Here is a 20,588-nt window from a genome sequence, read left to right on the forward strand (position 1 = left end):
CAGATGTGAACATGGAGGATTCCAGTTGGTGAAACAAATGAATGACCTGTTGGCATAGTTAGGTCCAACTTCTCTGAAAGGAACAGACATATGCAAAGGGGCATCAGTCGGGCAAGTGAGAGTCCCTGTGGCTGGGATGGAGTCAGGGAAGGAAGGCTGCCTGGAAGAGGTGATGTGAAAGGCCAGCGTGGGCTGGCATTATTAAGGAAGTAGGGTTTCCTGGTGGAGACTGTGGATGCTCCGGGCTGGCCTTTCTTGGTCCAAATGGAGGTGGGTTCTGGCAAGGCCTTCATCTTTTCTCCTGGCCCCGGCTGTGTGCCCTGTTGGGCTGTGGGCTGGGCCTGTGCTTTGTTGCTCTTCTACACAGACTGCTCGCCCACTGAGGTAAGGAAGCAGCTAATGAGGGGCCTGTGGGAGGCAACCCACTGGAGGGGCAGATCCCACCCCTCCGTTGATGGCCTCCGTCCTTGAGCCCAGGGCTGAGAATAACACCCACACTTGCATGGAGGAGACAGGTGGGGTGGATAGTGGCTCTGGAGGTGGTTGTGCTGACATCTCGGAACAGGTGGTGTTGGGTGCTGGGCCAAGGGTGAGGGATTGTTCCTGCCCTCTGCAGGCCCCACCCAGCACGACAGGAGGCCCTGTGTTGCTCATACGCCCCTCCTGGGAGCCTTCTCTGGACCTCTTCGTGGAGGGGGCTGTATTCCAGGCTCCATGCCAGGAATGTCAGGGCTCTTGATGGTGGCTGCTGTTCCTAAGAGGAACTGTAGCCTTAGCTGCTGTTTGGTTTCTGCGGGATCTAACATTTCCCCCTCTTAACTAAAAAAGCTGGCCCGGGATCCCTGGGTGGCGCAGTGGTTTGGCGCCTGCCTTTGGCCCAGGGCGCGATCCTGGAGACCCGGGATCGAGTCCCACGTTGGGCTCCCGGTGCATGGAGCCTGCTTCTCCCTCTGCCTGTGTCTCTGCCTCTCTTTCTCTCTCTCTCTGTGACTATCATAAATAAATAAAAAAAATAAAAATAAAAAAATAAAAATAAAAAAATAAAAAAGCTGGCCGGCAGGGGTAAGGAGGTGGCTTGCAGGGTCCCTGCAGAGCTGTGGGGTGGGGGAGGCTGCTGAGGGGAGTGGCGTGGGTTGCTGTTTGCCGTCCACCACTCACTCAGCCTGAGTGAGTCACCGGGAGTAGGTCCACTCGGTGGCAGGCACCAAGGAAGGCATGTGTGGGTTGGGGGGTGAGAGGGTAGGGCAGGGTGGGGACTGGGTAGGAGAGGCTGCCTGAACTTTCTGGCTTGGGTATAAGGAATTCCAGATCGAGATAGGGGTAAAAGGACAGAAAGGAAACCAGCCAGCTTCTTGTGCTGGGCCCTCTTTACCTACTCGGTCATCCTTCATCCTTAATCCTGCCTTGAGGGAGAGGTCTCGGCTCCATTTTCCTGATGAGGCTCGGGACCCAGGAAGGTGTACACCCTGTCCAGGGTTGCACAGCCGGCCCACTCCCTGAACCTTCTGCCATGGGGCCTCACTGCAGAGAGGCCTGGAGCCGGGACAGGCTCCTCCCACCCTCTCTTCCTCCCTTCCCTTCCCTTTAGCAGCTTGTCCAGACCAGACACTCTGAGCTGGGAGTCCCAGGGCAGGAGACCCAGGAGACCGAGGTGGGGAGATACAGGAGCCTGATGGTGGGGTCGGCCCTGGCTGCTGTGTCTCCACATCCCTCCCTGACGTTTCTGAGCACCTCACCATGACTTACCATGACCCTCAGCTGTCCCTGTCGTGGGTGATGACTGCTCCTTCCCTCTTGTTGCTCAAATTCTGGAGTCTCCTTCGCTTCTCTCTGTCACCGCAGATTCGACCTTCTCACCATTTCCTGCCCTTGCCAAACCACCTTTAGCTCTGCCGGGGTCATTACAGACACTTTTAAATGGGCTCCCTGCTTTACCCTGCTCTTTAGTCTGTCCCCACACAGCAGCCTGGGTGTTCTAATGCTGTGAGTCAGATCAGAGCTCCCCGAGGCTTCCTATTTCATGCACAGCTTCAAAGCCAGGGTGTTTCAGGGTCTCCAGGTAAGCCCCGTGGTCTGGCCCTGGCTGCCAGGGCAGTTTGTGCAGTAGTTAGAGCACATGGCCTCTGGATCCAGCCTTGGGGTTTGGATTCCAACCACCCTGCTGACTGGCTGTGTGACCCTGGGAGATTTTAAATCAGTGCCTCAGTTTCTTTATCTGCAAAGTTGGGATAAAGTACTAGTAATTCCTTTGTGATTTGGGGGGATGGATAGATGAATCATGTGAAGTGCTCAGCACCGGTATTTTAGGACTTCTTCCTCCTTCGCCCCACCCTCTTACCTTCCCTTTGTGCTGGCCTTGCTCTTCCCACCTCAGGGCCTTTGCACTTGCTTGTCCTCTCTCTCCATCAGGTCTCAGATGTCACTTCTCTGAGGTATTTCCTAAGAACGGACCTCCCTTGCCTTACCCAGTCTGTGAACCGCTGTATTTTTGTTTGTTTATTTTTAAACATTTTATTTATTTATTTATGAAATACAGAGAGAGGCAGAGACAGGTGGAGAGAGAAGCAGGCTCCATGCAGGAAGCCTGATGTGGGACTCGATCCTGGCACTCTGGGATTACAACCTGAGCCGAAGGCAGATGCTTAACCGCTGAGCCATCCAGGTGTCCCTGTATTTTTGTTTTAAAGACTTGTATTACCACCAGTCATGCCTCCTCTGTGGAGTGTTGGCTCAGGGATCTTGCTTTGGGGGTGGCTGGCTGGGGGTGGGTGTCCAAGATGAGGTCTCCCCTCCCCCTGCAGCTCTCCCAGCCCCCGGAGTCCAGGGGTAGGGACTCCTCACTGTGGATAGTTTGAGACGGGCAAAATCAAGTGGAAGGTCCTGAGGATGGAGCAGCTTGAGCCCTCCTGGAAAAATTGGTAAAAATTTCCTTTCTCCCACTGGAGTGTGGGTTGGGAGGAGTGGAGGGCTATTTGGGGAGGTCTGGATAGTTAGGTGCTTCTGAGTGTGGGAGAGGGTGGCCGGCCTTGGTCGGGGTGGTTTTGGTCTTTCCAGAAGCCCTCCTACTCACGGGGAAGCCTGATTCTGCTGTGGAAGTCTGATTCTGACTAGGGAGGGCTCAGCCTGGTGGGTGGTCCCTGAGAGGAGGGGAGCCTGCCCCAAGCCTGGGCCCCTCCAGCACTGTCTTGGGGGTCCAGTGCTTCTTTCAGCCTAAACCTCCTTTTGGCTGATGTGGCCCTGAGATCACGGGCTTTCAGCCTCAGTTTCCTTGTCTATGGATCACCTCCCTCTTCCCCTGGGCTTTGGAGACACTTGTAAACCTTTCAGATGTCTTTAGATGAGTGACTGCTGCTGTTTTGTGGCTTCCACGTCACCTCTGCTCCCCCAGCTCAGCTGGGCCCTTCTGGACTCTCCCTAACCCCTACCTCATCCCGATATTCATCTCTGCTGCCTCTGCTCCCCTGGGCTCTGGGTGGTCTTACCCTGGCCTCTGGCCACAGGCTTATCTGCTGAACAGACTGGAATTTCAGGCCTCCTGGGAAGGGAAAGGGTAGGGAGAGGGGGACGGGCTTTCTGGCCTGCAGTCATCTGTGGGGGGAAGCCTTCGCTTCCACCTGGAGAGATGGGTATGGAGGAGGAACAGACCCCCGGCCCCCCACTGTCTCAGGGGTTAGGCTTCCAGCCCTGGGACTGATGGATTGATGGGGGCCACAGAAGCTTCTGCACTCTGACTTTTGACCAGCGAGTCACATTTCAAGGCATTGTGGGCTGATATCGGTGGTGGCCAAGTTTATATATATCCAGTTAAGGATGTAAAAAAGAAAACCAAACATCACTCTTTACTCTCACCAGTGTTTCATAAAGGAAAGGGAAAATCGCTAAAAGAGGAAGGAGATAATTTTAGAGTGACCGTCTCCCAAGCAAGGCCAGTTGGCTTCCTTAGCCAGTCAGCGGATCTTACCAGGAACCCACAGAAAAAGATGATGAGTCTTTGTGGACTGGTATCAGGGGACAGTGACTTCCAGAACACGAGGACTTGCTAAAAAAAAAAAAAAAGATCACCAAGTGGGGGTGGGGTGGAGTGAGGAACTTCCTGGGTTGGGAGAGGGGTGTGCGGGGGCTGAGGGGGGAGTAGTGCTCAGCCCAGCCTCAGTTGGCCAGTTGGAACCTTGGAAATGTTTTTTTAGTTTTCTATTTCATTGCAAAAATCTTTGCAAACTTTGCATTCTGCTACACAATCTGTCTTTATATGTTGGTTATGTCACAAAGTGCCTTTTTTTTTTCCTTAGATGGGGGGGAGAGAGAGGGACAAAGGGAGAGGGAGAGAGAGAATCCTAAGCAGGCACCATGCCGCATGGAGCTTAATCTCACAACCCTGAGATCAGGATCTGAGGCGAAATCAAGAGTTGGATGTTTAACCAACTAAGCCAGCCAGGCGCCCCTTCAAACGTGCTTTCTTTACCAGTTAAATTTTTGGAATGCAGCAAGATGGAGTAGCAGCAAAGATTCATCTTTGTAGTAAAACCTCCGTGATGCCTGTGACTGCTGGCTGTCCCCACTCCCTACTGCAGAATTACACGTTGGAGTCCATCAGGTTTACGGGCCTGACTCTGCCACTCATCAGCCGAGTGACCTCTCTGAGCCTCAGAAGATGAGTTCTTTCATCTGTAAAATGAGACGACAGTCCCCACCTCAGGATGTCCTGCTTGTGTGAGCCAAACCGAAGGGGAAGTTTCAGAAGTGGTGGGCCTCCCTCAGGGAGGGTCCTTGGACATGGGTCCCTGGGGTCATGCCTTGGTGTGATCTTGGTGGAGCTCAGGAGGAGGGGCTGTTGCAGTGCGCTTGGCTGGAGCCTTCGGGGACCCTGGCTGGGCTGGGGTCTGGCGGTGAAGGAACCCCTCTTGAGCATGAGGGGGAGCTGGCAGTATTTTTCCCCCGGGAGGAAGGCAGGACGTCAGATGCCAGCCTCTCCTGCCACCACCTCGCAGCCACCCTGTGGAAATAGGGTTCCTAATAGGAGACTGCAGAGAGACCAAGAGAAGGGACCAGGGCCCCTTGGCCAACCTTGTCTTTTGGGAGGAGAAATGTGTGTGTGTGTGTGTGTGTGTGTGTGTGTGTGTGTGTGTAGGCTCTTCTGTTCTCCCTGAGACCCACCTGCCTGGGGCTGCTGGGCGTTTCCTTGGCTAGAGCCCAGCTCAAGCTCTCAGCTACTGTTGGTTTCCCTTTCTCTGGTTTTCTCTCTGTTTCCCCTTCCTCATTTTGGGTTCTCCTTGCACAGCACCTCCTGGTCTCTGCTCTGCCTTTTGCCTGGCTCTGTGGCCTCCTTGTCTTTCCCGCTGCCTTCCTGCCGTGCGGGGCGGGTGGGGGGTACAGAAGGGTCGTGGGTAGGAGTCCCACCAGGAAGTGTGTGTGAGTGTGTGTACAGACACGAGCATCAGCACGTGAACATGCGGGGATTGGGTGTGCCTCCTGCCTGTGCGTGGCCGTGGCGTGGGGGGCCTTGGTGCTGGGGAGCATTCTTGCCTCCGGAGATGGAATGCTTGCTGTTCCTGGCTCTTGCCCAAGGCTCGTGTTTCAACATTTATCTTTCTTCAAAAGTCTCTGAGCCTTTGGGAAGGCGTAAGGAAAAGCCTGGCACTGCAGGAGGGCGAAGGGCTGCCCTGCTGTGTCTTCTGGACTTGCTTTCTGGGACCCTGGGCTCTGCTCCTAGGCAGGACCTCGTTGGTTTCTCCTGCTGCTGGCCACAGCTGGCTTGGAGCGGGGCCAGACTCCTTCCCAGAGAGGGCAGGCCCCTATTCCTCCCCCTCTCCCCTTGGTCCCTGCCCAACCCAGAGGCATGGCAGCAGCTCTGGGGCTACTGACCAGGGAAAACTGGCCACTGGGAGACCCTGGGCCTTTGGGTGAAGCCCTGCTGCCTGGTCTGAAGGCAGAGCCACCTGATTGCTCAGTGAGCGGGTTCACAGGGCTCTGTGGAAGGAGGGGCAGACTCTTCAGGGCCTGGGTGCCAGCTGAGAAGATGAAGCTACTTCCTTTTGTCCAGGTGCAGGAGCCATACCCTAAGAGTGACACCCAGGAGAAAGGACCCAAGAATCAGGAGCCCTGGATCTAGCCTTGGCCAGGTGACGGGCTATCTCAGCACTCTTTACTTCGGTCTTCTTTCTCATTTAGTGAGAGTACCAGACACCCACTTCAGAAGAAGGGGCCAGGGGAGGAGGGTCCTGGGCCAGGGGCTCAGCCTGCAGCACAGAGGCGAGAGAGGCTCAGCGAGGCTAGTGGGTATCCCAGGTCAGACTCGCTTGTTGGAACCCGTTAACCTCTGCCGCCTCAGCACCCTCAGTGGAGCAGCCCATGGGCAGTGTGGCCTCGGCTGGGATAGAGTGGTGGACCCAGAGGCCTAGCTCATTTGCCACAGCAGATGAGATCTGAGCCACACTTGCTCATGGCCACCACAGAGCCGCAAAGTCCTGGCTTTGCTCCTTCTTGGCCATGAGGCTGAATTGCTTAATGTCTTCAGCCTTACTTTTCTTATCTCTTAAGTGAGGGTAAGAATATGTGGCTCAGGATGTGACCCAAAGATTAAGTGAGATACTCAGGAGAAAGTATACCCGGTAGCCATGAACACATCTCCCCCTGAAGACAACCAGGGCCGCTTGGAGAAATGGCTGGCTCTCGGGGCACAGGCAATGTGGCAGTGAGTGGTGGGCTTGGGGCCCCCCTTCTGTCCTCTCTTGTGGGTGCTGCTGGCGTCCTGCCCATCTCCTGGGTTGCCAGAGGGTCTTAGAGTTGTGTGGGAGCAGGCTCAGGCCACTAGCGTCAGAGCCCATCACACAGGTTGAGGGGCCCTGCGGCATAGTAACAGGACGAACAGGGCTCTGCGGTGCCTATAGAGCTCCCTAGCATGGTGGAGAAGGAGGCAGCCAGAGCTGATCTCAGAAAGAAAGCCCCAGGGGGACAGGGAGGGAGCCAGAAACCCAGAGGCCTGTGGGCAGGGTGGAGAGAATCTGCCAAACTGGTATGTCTGCCTTCGGGGAGGGGGCTGCTCTGGCCTTTCCCCTCTTAGTGGGTCTTCCTCGGAACAGGGCCCAGCTGTGTGTGCTGAGCAATCTTTGGGAAAACCTGCCCTGACACCTGCCTGCCCATATGTCTGTCTGTCTGTCTGTCTGCCTGTCCTGCCTGTATGGGAGCCTCTGTGCGAGGTGTGAGGATGTGCATCCTGTTGCTGTGGTCCCACCAACCACAAGCTCTCCTGGGAGGAAGCAGTGAGGTGGCAACACCCAGCCCCCGCCCCCTGGGGTACAGCTCACTTCTCCACCAACCCTGACAGAGGCAGCAACTGGACAGGTGCTGGCAGGAGATGATGAGGAAGGTGAAGGTTTGAGAGTGGGTCTCAGCAGCTGGAGGTTGGGTCCTTGGAGGGGGGCTGGGTGGAGCCCCTCCCCACCTCGCATGTGTGTGTGTGTGTGTGTGTGTGTGTGTGTGTGTGTTGGGGTTCTGGGGATACTTGGATTGAGGTGCGGGTCGTCCTCATCTTGGCTGGCTGGCTTTGTGAGATGCTTCTGCTGCAGCCATGACCAGGGGCGCTGTAGCCGTTGGAGGAACCCCCAGCTTTCCTGCCTGGCCCTGAGCTTAGGGACCAGGGCTGATTGGGAACATGGGCCCTGCCTTCCTTGGGCTTCCCTCTTGGGCCCCTTGGTGTCCCTCTTCTCCCTAGCCCAGCCTTGGGTTCTAGAAAGCATTTATTCCTGCCCTGTGCCATGCCATTCAGATGTGAGCGTGTGCCCCCTCAATGCAAGGGAACCCACCGCTCTCTGGAGGAAGGAGGGGTTAGAGCCCCCAGGAGGGGATTGCCGTGAGTTCAGGGCTCTAAGCAGGGCCACCCAGTGTCAGTTCAGTGAGCGAGGGTCTGCAGATGTGCTTATCTACACTTTATCTGCTGGGCTGGCCTGGGTGCTGGGTGAGGGCTACCAGGTGCCCCTCCTCCAGTTTTGGAGATTGGAAGCAGCGAGAAGCTCAGAGTTTACTCCGGACTGTAAAGCCTTAGGCTATGTGTCCTGATTTATCTGTCCTCACCTGCCATCTGTCACATGGAGGTGAAGACACTCACCTGTAGGAGAGAGTGCTTGGTGTCTGTAAATTGCTTTGTTCAGTGCTTGTTGAGAAGTAAGCAATAAACTGCTCCTGGTTCAGAAGACTGGCCCCAAAGGGCCTTCCTGTTGCTTGGGTTGGTGGTCACGCAAGCATGGCTGTGCAGAGGCACATGTGTCTTGCCCCAGGGGGCCATTCGCTGCCTGGGAGGAGGAGAAGTGAGGGTTTGGCAGGACACCCCACGACCCCATGCTGGCGGTGGGAGTGGGATGCTCTGGGCTGTGAGAAAGGTCACAGCAGAGGGGCTGGAAGGGCATCTCCTTCCCCCTGAGCCCCGGTGAGCCTCCTGCCCTGCGCAGCGGGGGGCTGCTGGCCTGGTTCACAGCCCAGGCTCAGTGAGGCTGAACAGTGGATGTTGTCAAAAGGAGGTTTGTTTCTGCCACCAGCTGCAGAACTGTCCTCTCTGCCCTGCCCTGGACTGCCCCTTCGGAGGCATGTCCGCTCCACTGCTATCTGGCTGGGCTGATGAAGTGTTGAGAAGAGGCGGTAGCACTGATGAGGCTTTCTGGTCTGCTGGCCCTTGGGCCACTGAACTGTCCCCATGCCCTCCCCCTGGGCTAACACCAAGGTGTGGCAGGGCCTGTCCCATCATCAGAAAGGCTCCCTGTGTTTGTTACAAAGGGAGATGTGTGACACCAGAGGGTCTCGGGCTCTCCCCGTACATAACCCTGGACAGACAGTGGGAATCTTGCGGAGCAGGCCTCTCTGGACACCCAGAGTCCCCCTGCTGCTCTCAGGGTCCATGTGTGACCTTGGCATGAGGAAGCCCCACTAACCTTGTGTTGAACGGGTGGAGCACCTGTGCCCCTAAGGCCCATGGCCGTGGCTATGGCTTCCCTCTTGGTGAGTAGAGGACTGAGTGTGTGTGTGTGTGTGTGTGTGTGTGTGTGTGTGTGTGTGTGAGAGAGACCTAGGTGAAGCCAGTGGGGGCCAGAGAGTAGCCTTGGGGCATCTCCTGGGGATGGGGACAGATGAAGGCAGGGCTGAATAGCTTTTAGGTGGTAGGGACAGGATTGGCCATGGTCTGAGCTCCCCAGTAGCTGGTCATAAAGGCCTCTTACCCAGTGGCTGGGCCGTGGCAGGAGTTCCAGTTCCAGAAGGTAGAAAAACAGAAGCCGGTAGCAGGAGGCTGTGGGATTTTACTGGACCAAATTTCGTCCTGGTCCCTGTCCTGAGGCAGGCACGCCCAGCTTGTTTTTCCCTCTTAGAGCCACTCCCGCAGCACCTTGAGGTCAGGACCCAGGCTGTGTGCCCTCCTTCTGTCATCTATAAAATTGGGGTGGGGACAGTGAAGATTAATGGGGCCAAGGCCAGCATACACTCCCCGGGCCTTTTCTCAAACCTTGGCCGCTGTGGTGGTTGCTGTTTGAGGTGTGGAGAGGGTCAGCAGTTAACCTGAGGTCACGTGGAGCTGGGAGCCTGGCCTACCTTCCCGTGCTGCTCGCTTCCCGGCGTGCTGCCTCTTCAGGCCTGGGACCCAGTGGAGCCAGGCCGCCTTGCCCAAGCCCAGACCTCAGATTAATGTGAGTGCTAGTTCTAACCCTGGTTCTAAGGGGGACATAAGAGGATAAGAGGATACTTAGCCTGAGAGATAGGATGTTTTCTTCCAGGTCTTGACGCTGTCCTCAGAGCTCACGGCCTACATTAGTCAGCAGCCACCAAGAGCACATTGTGTGTCTGCCCTGGACCCAGCCCTGTGCAGGAGCTGAGGTCTCAGACCTCAGGCCGTTCATATGGCTGGGGCAGAGCTAGAGGCAGACCCTTGGGCACATGGTGCAGCAGTGAGGAAAATAGGGCCTGGTCCTAAGTGGGATGGGGTCGGGGAGAGAGAGGGCGGGGGCCAGCTTCACGGAGGTGTAATCTGAGCAAAGTTTTGAAGGAGTTGACTGTGTGCACACTTGCCCATGCGTATATGTCTAGTATGTGTGCATTGTCTTCCGGATGCTGTCAGACTAGACCTGGCATGGGGTTTCGTTGGGGTCGGGCCTGGCTCCCCATTGTGGGAAAGCTGCTGTGAAGGCTTTTTAGGAGATTGTTGTTGCTACTCGAGTATGCCAGGTATGGAGACACATTTCGCAGACACAAGCCTTAAGGTGGGTGCTAATGTTCTCTTTATTTTCCAGACAATGCATTTGAGGCTCAGAGAGAAAGTCCCTTTTCTCAATGGTCTTTTCACTGCCTGACACAGCTCACTGTGGCTGGCCTGAACATCTATCTCCCTGGTGGCTTCAGCTGTCTGGGTGGAGCACAGAGCCCAATTGGGGAACTGAGGTCAGGTGTGCATGTCTGGGTGCAAATCCGGGGGCTTAGAGCCCTCTGGAGCTCTGGTGGCAGGACAGGGATGAGGGACCTTTGGCCAATAGAGTACATCTCCTTGGGGAGAAGAGAGGAAAGGGGTAGACAGGGCCACTTTCCCAGTCCTCCTATCTTGAGGGGTAACCAGGCCTTGACCTTGCTGGGAGCCTCTTGCTCCATCCATTAGCCTCTGTTGACTTCTGGAAGTTCTTTCCCACCTGGTGTTCCATTTCTGTCTTTGGAGGTGGTGGGGCCAAGGGGCTGGCGTCTGATAGGGGTGAGTCACCTACTCAAGCTCAGTGCAGAGTGGGCCAGGCACCCCCACAGCTCCACCCTGTTTCCATGGGACCAGCTGGGTATGGTTGTCGAGGGGGAGGTGTGGGGGCCCGTGGCTGGTGGGAAGTGCTAATTCTCTTGTTCACAGTGGTTTTATTTTGCTCTTCGCCTCTCACCTCAGTGTCAGCCCTTGGCCTGCAAGTGCACTTGCCCAATAAACTGTGTTGTGACCATTATAGCACAAAGTTGTTGGTGGGCTGCTCTCCCACCCCTACCCCTGCTCCTCCTGCCACCCCTCGAGCTATTCGAAATTCCCTGGTAAGGGCAACCCAGGTGGCTCAGTGGTTTAGCACCGCCTTTGGCCTAGGGTGTGATCCTGGAGACCCAGGATCGAGTCCCATGTCAGGCTCGCTGCGTGGAGCCTGCTTCTCCCTCTGCCTGTGTTTCTGCCTCTCTCTCTCTCTCTCTCTGTCTCTCATGAATACATAAATAAAACCTTTATAAAAAAAAAAATTCCCTGGTAGCATACCTCATCTCCCTGGTCTTCTCACCTTTGCTGCATGCTCTCTCTGCCACTTGAGCTGCAACCTCCCCCAGGAAACCTTTCCTGATTGCCCAGGCTGCCTGGGCTCTCCGCCCCAGGCCCCCACAGTGCCATGTGCTTCCCTCTGTCTGGCTGGATCCATGTCTGATTGATGTCTGCTGTCCCAGCAGAGGTGCCCATGGCCGTGTATGGAGAGGGCACTTGGTGAGGTGACCAAATGTACCCCACGCCCAGAGAAGGTTTGAGAGCTGACAGGGCAGGATAGGCCCTCCTAGAGCCAGTCAGGGCTGGGAAGGATCCACCACTTTTCCCTCCACCTGCCACCCCCACCCACTGCCCCCTTTCCTCATTCTTTTTGGGTTTTGGCCACTGCCTCTGCTGAGCACCTCGGTGTCATCCTCCTGCTTCCTGTGGGGTGCTCTAGGTGGGGGATCACTGTCTCCATTTTGGTCTCTGCCACCCTCTCTTCCTGCAAACCCACCCCATGTCTGCCTCAGCTTCCCCTCTCTGCACCCGATCTCTCATCTTTCTCCTTCCCCACCCTCCTACTCCCCTGTTGCCCTCACCCCTCCTTGCCTCCACCTCCTCTCTCTTTCATCATACTTCCTCTCAGGCTTCTGATCCAGCTCCTCCTTCTTCTAGGTCTTTCTCTCTCTTCTGGCCTCGGGGTCTCTCTGTCTCTACCCAACCATCTCCCCACCTGTGCCCTCCTCTCCTGCTCCCCCCACACAGCTGAGAAAGCACAGTTGGGACTAATCAGAGGGAGAGTCCACCCCTGAGATTTCTAGTTGGGAGTAGAGCAGGTGTCCATGAGCCCGTGTGTGTGTGTGTGTGTGTGTGTGTGTGCGTGTGTGCGCGCGCACGCCAAGAGTGGGCCTAGCATGGTCTGCTGAGCCGTAGAGAAGGAAGCAGGGTGGCTGGAAAAGGTCACATCTGAGAATCTATTCAGATTGCGAGCTGGCTCCTAGTGACACTAAGAGCCTGATCCCTGCCTCCTCTTGGTGCCCTCTGTGTCCTGGGGTGATTACCTCCCAGCTCAGGGCTGCTCTGCTCCTCCCTCTGGTCTTCATGAGTCTTGGCCCCAGGAAATGGAGTCATGTAGGGAGGTGGGGCTGTCCCACCTGGCTGCTCTTGTGCTCAGCTCACTTTTTAGCTGCCGGAGTTGGGGTGGAACCCTCAGGGGTGTAATGTGAGATCAACAAGGAGGGGCACTTGACCCTTCAAGCTGTCTTTGGAGCCCCCCTCTCCTGGTTTCAGTTATTGCAGCAAGCCTGACCTGAACTCCTCTGCTTGGCCGATGGGCAAGCCCCATAGACAACGAGGAGGTCTCAAGACTTGATGGACTCGAGGTTGCTTTTGGGGATTACAGCAGCCAGGAGACCTTCTGATGGTCCCAGTGCCCTGGGCTGCATTATCCTGGCTGAGGGCCTCCAGGATCCTGGCTGGGTGGGAGCCATCTGTGGTATTGGTGACTGGGCACTTTTGGTTTGGCCACCCCCTTTCTCATGGTAACACTTCCCTTCTCTTGCTGCCTTGGCAGGTCCTCCAGAAGCTGGGGAAGGCGGATGAGACAAAGGATGAGCAGTTTGAACAGTGTGTCCAGAATTTCAACAAGCAGCTGGTGAGTGGGGGTGGCCTTTGGCCTTAGGGAGCTTGTGCAAAATGGAAGTGTGGCTGCCAGGTAGAAAATGTCAAGAGCTGAATTTGTGGAGTAAGCGAGCTGGAAGAAGGGGCTGGTGTGGGCTGGCAAGGTCACAGAAGACTTCCTGGAAGAGGGAGCTCTGGCTCGGGGCATAGACCAAGGGAAATAGGAAGGAGGGCTGGAGGGTAGAGTCAGGGTCTTTGCTGTGCTAGGAGAGGGCCAAATAGGCCCAGACTTGGGGCTGGGAAGGACCAGGTCTTTCCCTACTCCTCATTCATGTCCAAGGCCTCCAAGAGCACTGAAGGTGCCCATGATGCCTCTGCAGCTGGAATGGAACCTGGGGCAGCCAGCTGTCACCGGCTCTCACAGGGGTAGGTTTCATGGCCCTTCCTGGTCCCCCCCAGCACTAGCCTTGGCTCTCCTGCCCTGCACTGAGAAACAGAGCTTGGCCCCCTCAGAGGATCCAGGATGGTGAGCTGTGGGGCAGTGCGAGGGAGGTGTGAGCCAGGCTCTTCCTCCTGGGACATTACTGCTGTTGGCTTGTGTTGCTGATGTGGGCCAGGTCTGATTCTTTCTTGTTCTTAGGGCCTGCCTGCTCAAAGAGGGCATCCCTGGCTATTGAGTGAACATCCTCTGGAATTGACTGCAGCGGGGCAAGAGTCAGCTATAGCCAGAGGGAGTCCATGCGGGAGGGATGTTCCTGCCCCTACACCCACTGGGAAGATGGGGGCTTGGGTCTTCAGACCATGATGTCAGAGGAGGCAGGGAGCACCCTTTGAAGGGATGTAGAGCGAGGATGCGGGGTGCTGGCCAAACCACCTCCGTGGAGTGATACTAAGTGTTGGTATTGGGTTGTGGTATCCTTCCAGACCCCTGAGTCCAGACCAGACTGTGCTCCAGAACTTTAGTTTTCCCCTAGTTGCTCTGCTAGGAGTGTGTTAAAGCCCCAGGAACCTCCAGAGAGTTTTCTTTCGGGCGCCTTATTTGGGTGGGGGTGCCAAGGGAGCCGGCTTGGAGCAAACACACAGCTTCTGTGTTGGCCGCCTGGATGCTGCCCTGCAGGAGGCAGCTGCGTGGGGCAGGGCTATGTCTGATCCTAGGCACTGACTCGGAGTTCGGCTGAGGGGCCCAGCTGCAGTTGGCACAGGAGTGAGGCAGAGCTCTGCGCGGCCCCTTGCTCGTCTGTGTCCAGTGTGCCGGCTCACAGTGTGGCCTTGTTTGGGAGGCACAAGGGGCCCTGGTACGGCCTGAGGCCTGGGCAAGCACAGAAACCCGCCCCACGGGAGACCCGTTCCTCGGGGTGCAGTGTAGACAGGCGCTCAAAGGATGGTGGGGAGGGGAGTGAGATGACGGACGGTTGGCAGGAAGGGAAACCAAGTTTGGAGGATTCTGTGGCATCAGATGAATGTGATAGCATCACATCATGAACATGTTTGAATCCTCATCTCTATCACTGAAAGAGTAGGACAGGCCCTTCCTCATTCCCAGGCCTACACGGTCCACATCCGATCCCTGGTGGAATTCCAGAGAGATCTGGATGCTGTGGATTGGCCTTTGTTTCTTCCTTTAATCTCTAATCAGTAGGCCTTAAACTTTGAAGTTCCTCAGAGTTCTGTGTGGTCAGGGTTCTATAGGCTACTCTGTGGTCTGTGGGGATTGAAGGAATTTTGGAGAGGGTTTTTTTTTTCCTTTCCGCCACCGCTTGTTTTTTTGTTTTTTGTTTTTGTTCTTTCTAATTATATATCTCATGCACTGCCCTGAAACCCTCCCTGCACAACACCTCTACTGTCTTCTGGAAGCATTCATCATCATAAACAGGGGCTGTGGGGATTCCCACCAGTTCTACCAGTCTGTGTAACACTGGGCAAGTCCCTGAACGTCTCTGCTCCCTCATTTATCAGGTGAGGTCAGTGATGCTAGAGAGATGTGCAGGGAAAGAGCCAGCCCCGGCGGACAGCTGGTGTGTGATGCTCTGAGGACACTGGGAGGGGAGGAGCAGGCCCTGGCTGTGAGGAGGGAGAGTCTGATGATGGGGGGTACAGGAGAGGTTTGAGGGTACCTGGGGTGAGCCTAGAAGGCTGGTGTGTCCCTGCTTGCCCTCAGCTGGAGTGGAGACCGCCTGTCTCCTGCAGAGGCACCAGGCTGGCCAGGAGTGGGACTACGGCTGCTTGCTGGGTCTGTGTCTATCTGGCCCTCCACCAGGGCAAGGGCAAGGGGATCTAAAATAAGGATGTGAGCAACAGTAGGCAGGGAGACACCAGGAGGGTGCTCTTCCCCTGTAGAAGTCAGCTTCTGGCACTGCCATCCTTTGACGTCCAGAAGCCCTCTCTCCTCATGTCCCCCTACTGCCTCACATCACCATCCTCAGCATAAAGCTCATCTCCTGAAACTGGCCTGCAAGGCTAGGGGCCTGGGCTGGCTCACGTGTGCTGTTCCCTGAGCACACATTAGGTTGTGGTCTGCCGTGGGAGTCATTCACCCCAGCTGACAGATGAAGAGAGAGGTTCAGTCTCTTGCTTAGGGTCACATGTCTAGTGAGGGTCAGAGCTAGAGAGCTGGGTCTTCATAACCCCAAAGCCTGTGTGTGCTCTGTCCCCCTCTGCACATGGCTTCTGGAAACTCCAGGGTCTCACCATTGGTGGTCTCATATATCTATCACCTGTTATCTCACCCTATTTACCCCCTCTCTCACCTGGGGCTCAGTTTTCCAATTCCTGCCTTGTATGGTATTGATAACACAGAGGGACTGAGGCTTTGCCCATGGGTCCATCCTTTCTGCTGGTCCTGCTGTCTCAGCAAGTCCCTGGAGCTACCTCCCGAGCTCAGGGCCTTCACCGTTTGGCCCAGTCCCCTGGCCAATCTTTTCTTCCTACATCCAAATCCGCCCTCTTGGCTGGGCCAGTGTCCTGAGAGTTCTGGGCATGCACTCCTCACTTCTCTGCAGCCTGGCTAAGCAATTCCCTTCCACCTTCTGCAGCCTCCTCTGCAGGCCGTCCTCTGTCCCTGGCATGATGCACTGGGAGCCTGCTGGCCTAAGCTTTTGGGGCAGGGTGTTCTAGTCCTGTGTCCTGTGCTCATTGGCCACCTGGCCCGTGGTTGCCTGAGGGCAGACCTGGCGTATGCCCATCCCACTGTACATGTGTGTCATTCAGCCTGCGCCCCCAGTGTGTTATTTAGGGTGTGTGGGGGGCCCACTATTTTCCTACCTTCCTTATAGGGCTGAGAACTGTTCCTGGAAGAGACAGGTGCTGACAATCTCTGGATGAATATCCCTTGGCTCCTGAGGCAGGGATGGTGCTGAGAAGTGTTGGATGCTTAGTACATGTTTGTGGCAAGAGAGGCAGTAGCTGCTGTGCTCTGAGGGGCGCTCTGGGCCAGGCTGTGCCCAGGAGCTGTTGCACATGTCTTCTCTAGTCCTGCCAGCGCCCTGATGAGGACAGCTGATCTGTGGTGGCTATTGGGAGCAGCCTGCGTTTGTCCACCTGAGAGTACAGGAAGGACAGGGTCATGTACAAGTAGGCCCTCACCCTGGCCTTGTCTTTCTCTTTGCAGACTGAGGGCACTCGACTACAGAAGGACCTCCGGACCTACCTGGCCTCAGTCAAGGGTAAGGGGCAAGCAGGCTCCTGGGGCAGACCTGGTCTGGGTAGGTGGGCTTCATGGGACACTGAGGGGCCTTTGCCCCACCTAAAGCTGATGGGTGCAGAGCTGGGATGGAGACCAGGGTTTGTGGTGGAGGGTGAATGCTGGCATTGGGGACCACATACCTCCTGGGCCCTCCTGCCCCGTCTTCGTCGCCCATGGCCCTGGCTGCAGCATGGCCCTTCTGCCCCACAGCCATGCACGAAGCCTCCAAGAAACTGAATGAATGTCTGCAGGAGGTGTACGAGCCCGACTGGCCTGGCAGGGATGAAGCAAACAAGATAGCTGAGGTGAGCGTGAGGCAGGTGACCTCCGTCCTTCCCAGAGGACCCTCTGGTCTCAGCTGCTGGCCCATCCTGCCCTGCCTCACCTTCTTGGACAAGCCCATCTGGTTTTTGGGCATTCACAGGCTGTGTGCTCTTGGGCAAGTCCCCTCCCCTTCCTGACCCTACCAACCCTGGGCTTATCTGTTCCTTATAGTTGCCCTGGGAGAGGCTATAGGGCAGGAATTATCACCTCTACTTCACAGCCAAGGAACCTGAGGTTCTGAGAAGCTTCTGTGCTGGGAAGCAGTGGGGCTCAAGTGGACCCCAGGTCTCTGGGGGGAGAGAGCTGGGGACTGGGTGTGGCCCAGTCCCCCCTGGCTGTATACTCATGAGCTCTCACCTCCTTCAGAACAACGACCTCCTCTGGCTGGATTACCACCAGAAGCTGGTGGACCAGGCGCTGTTGACTATGGACACATACCTGGGCCAGTTCCCTGACATCAAGGTGAGAGGCACTCTGTAGATCTGTCCTGTTCTGGCTTGATAGCCTGTGCACTGGAGGTGAAGCAGGGACAGAGGGATGGGGGGAAGGGGTCAGCCGAGGGCTGGCTCAGGCACTGGCAATTCGTCCCTCCAGGGCTGCTCCCTCTGAGGCCAGCCCCCCAGCCTGAGCCTTTCTGAGCAGAGAGCTCTGGGGCCCTGTACCTTTGGGTCTCCAGACTGTAGGAAGAGACCCCATGGTGCATGTATGTCTGCATGGCTGCGTCACTGTGGAGTGACTATAGGGTCATATAAGGTATTTTAAGGGGACGTAAAGCCTAAGCACGTGTGCCTAATGGGTGCCCTCCCCTGCAGCCGATGGGCCCAGGTGCTTCAGACATGGAAGTAGAGGTGTTGAGGCCAGGTGGTGACTGTGATGCTAGTTCTTGTACGCTGGGGGTCTGGCTCAATGCTGCAGTGTGTCCACCCAGTGCAGGTGCCCTGGGCTCCTCAAGATGCCTGATGGGGAGTGCGCAAGGGAGGCTGATGGTGGTAGCCTGGAGAAGAGAAGCCTGGGTCCAGGAGCCGAGGGCCAGGCCAGGGAAGAGGCTTGTCCCATACAATACTGGCTGGTGGGCACTGGCAAACATGGCTGAGTATTGAAGGAACTGGTTTGGCCTCTGTATAAGAAAGGACTCCTGAGGGCATGGGCTGCCTGAAAGGGGCAAGCTCTTGGCCACCAGACATGTGGGAGCCTGTTTCAAGCATGCATCAGATGCACTTCATGAGCCTGGGTCAGCTGCCCTGGCCCTTCGGCTTTATCCAGTTCCCAGTGCCCACAACCCAGTTTCTCTGAACATCTCGACATCTCGACATCTCAGCCTGGGTGCCAGGCCCTGTTCAGCCCCCCTCTCCCACCTCCCTGTCTTCCAGTCACGCATTGCCAAGCGAGGGCGGAAGCTGGTGGACTATGACAGTGCCCGGCACCATTATGAGTCCCTCCAAACCGCCAAAAAGAAGGATGAAGCCAAGATCGCCAAGGTAAGAGCTGGGGGGCGGGGCTGGGGGAGAGTCTTCAGAGGGGTAGGGACCTTCTTCTTGTGCTGTGCCCACTGTACCCCTTTGCCCTGTGGGTTATCGCTGCTCCCCTGTGGCTGGAATCCTCAAGCCCCTTGCAGGTGGGTGTACCGCTGGTGATGTGCCCAGGTAGCAGAGCGGGGTCGGGGAAAGGCCCCTGTGAGCAGCTGGCTGAAGGCGCACCGCCCACCCGCCCACCCACCCACCGTCTGGTGCTTGCCCTGGGCCCTGGGCCCTCCACCCTGCTCTGCGGCCACTTTCCAGGATGAGAACAGGCCTGGCTTGGGTTTAACGGGAACAGCCCCACCCGACCTGGCATGCTCTGAGTGGAATTCTGTCATGGGATCTGATGTGACCCTGTCTCTGCTGGAACAAGCCAGAGGGCACAGGGCTTGAGCTGGTCACACTGTTCACATTGAGGGGCCGAGAGTGGATCCCCTCCCCACCCCGCCGTGTGGCAGGACCAAGCTTGCTGAGCCCCACTGTCCCTGCTAACATTCTTGCATTTTGCTTTGCAGTTGGAGTTCACCCCTTCTCTGCCCCTTACCCAGGAATCCCGTTAATCCTCTTAGCCTCAAGGGCCTTACCTGCTGGGGGCTGGCCCCCTGGAGGGGTGACCGGCTTGTCTGTCACTGCATTTGGGACGTTTGGACTTGGACTTGTTTAATATCTGTGTCTCTGTTTCTCTCTCCCCATCTCCCTCCTGTTTCTCCACTCTCCTTTGCCGTGACCTCCTCTCCCCACCCCCAGCCTGTCTCGCTGCTTGAGAAAGCCGCCCCCCAGTGGTGCCAAGGCAAACTGCAGGCTCATCTCGTAGCTCAAACTAACCTGCTCCGAAATCAGGTGACACTGGCATCTAACCTTGCACGTGCTGGCGCCTTCTGGTCTGTTGTCCTGTCCTTGGCGCTGGGCGCCTGTCTTGCGTTGCCCAGGGTGGGGGAGGGCTCAGTCTCTTTCCTGGGTTGGGGGGCAGGGCCGTTTTCAAAGGTCTCTGCTGAGAGAGCTCCTGCTTTGGAAGAGACCCAAGGCCAAATGAGGGGGGCTGAGAGAGCTTGGGGCCCCGGTTAAGCAGGGGTGGGTCCTAGTCTGTTGCTTTGTGCCTGGGTCTCTGGAGCCCTGAGACTCTCTGAAATCCTAGCCTCTGGGAACACAGGAAAGCCTCCGAGCCGCTTGTCCTCTCAGGAGGGCTCCTGTCCCGACATGTGTTGTCCTTCAGGCCTCATAAAAGCTGTGAGGCTATCCAGAATTTACTGAAGAGACAAACCTGCTCAGAGAGGCAGAATCTTCAGCTCATAGGGACCCTTGTGGGCCCTCGTGGTGCGCTTGGACGGGGAACTGTGGCTGAGCTCTTCCGGCATGGCTGGGATGCTGAGACCTGGGGCCTAGAGGGTCTGCTCTTTGGGAGTTTCATAAAGGGCAGACTATTCACCACAGTGCTTCTAGAGGGCTTCTCAGAGGAGGCTCTTTGTACAAAACTCCTGATTGATCTAATACCCTGGCAATACACTCTTCTCAGCCTTCTGCCCTGGGGATGGGCTGGGTTCTGGGTGAGCAGTGTGGCCAGGGATCACCAGATACACCCTGGGAGAGGTGGCCTCATGGTCTCCAGTGAAGCTGATAGGACTCTAGTACCCCATCATGGCCCTGAGGTAGGGGTGGACAACGGAGCCCTGACCCACAAGGTTGGGTTTCTCTTTGGGCAGCTGCCCCTTTTTCTTCTAGGCCATCTCCTGATTTCATCACCTTCAACCCACATGTGTTGAATGCCTGTGGTAGGGGAGCTCTGGGCTCAGCATGGGCTCACGGCCCAATTTCTTACCTGACTTGCTGCCTGATTTCTTTTAGGCCAAAGTTATGAGCTGACTTTAGAGTCGGTGCAGCCCCACTCTGAGGCTGGGGTGACCCTGGATCTCCAAGGTCTGGGGGAGATGGTCTGCGGGAGGTGAAGGAGGAGCTAGAGACTGGAGCACCAGCCCTGCCTGTAGAGTTCAGGACTTCTGGCTAGAGGATGGGGCCATTGACCCTAAGCTAGGGTTTCTGCATAATTTTCCCTGAAATGGGTTTGGTGAGAGACCAGGTGAAAATTTTTGTTGCCCCTGGGAGACTGTGAAGCTGGTGGGTAATGCCTATGGCTGTTTTCGGACTCCTGAGTTGGATGTGGGTGAGGGATCCTGCTGGGAGGGCCCCACACCCGCACCTCAGGGGAGCCACTAGGGAGGCT

The 20,588-nt window shown here is 56.5% G+C and overlaps 1 protein-coding gene and 1 long non-coding RNA gene across 29 annotated transcripts in view; one reads left to right on the forward strand and one right to left on the reverse strand.

Annotated features, from left to right (window-relative positions):
• BIN1 (bridging integrator 1) overlaps positions 1 to 20,588 on the forward strand; it is a 52,854-nt gene that overhangs the window by 15,158 nt on the left and 17,108 nt on the right. For 14 of the 28 annotated variants that reach the window (XM_038564868.1, XM_038564875.1, XM_038564874.1 and 11 more), the window contains exons 2-7: positions 12,801 to 12,881; positions 16,455 to 16,509; positions 16,740 to 16,834; positions 17,220 to 17,315; positions 18,224 to 18,331; positions 19,118 to 19,210. In XM_038564868.1, coding sequence (XP_038420796.1) covers positions 12,801 to 12,881; positions 16,455 to 16,509; positions 16,740 to 16,834; positions 17,220 to 17,315; positions 18,224 to 18,331; positions 19,118 to 19,210 — 528 coding nt within the window. Of the gene's footprint in view, positions 1 to 7,292; positions 7,373 to 10,195; positions 10,239 to 12,800; positions 12,882 to 16,454; positions 16,510 to 16,739; positions 16,835 to 17,219; positions 17,316 to 18,223; positions 18,332 to 19,117; positions 19,211 to 20,588 lie in introns of those variants that run through there. The other 14 variants (XM_038564873.1, XM_038564885.1, XM_038564891.1 and 11 more) reach the window with 5 other exon arrangements.
• Positions 2,671 to 16,805, reverse strand: LOC119864469. The gene is made up of 3 exons (XR_005374039.1): positions 16,670 to 16,805; positions 9,207 to 9,411; positions 2,671 to 4,039 (listed from the first exon to the last, which is right to left on the reverse strand). It is a non-coding gene; the product is annotated as an uncharacterized LOC119864469 (long non-coding RNA).

The sequence above is a fragment of the Canis lupus genome, chromosome 19 (assembly GCF_011100685.1).
Source record: "Canis lupus familiaris isolate Mischka breed German Shepherd chromosome 19, alternate assembly UU_Cfam_GSD_1.0, whole genome shotgun sequence".
NCBI classification, from domain to species: Eukaryota; Metazoa; Chordata; class Mammalia; order Carnivora; family Canidae; genus Canis; species Canis lupus.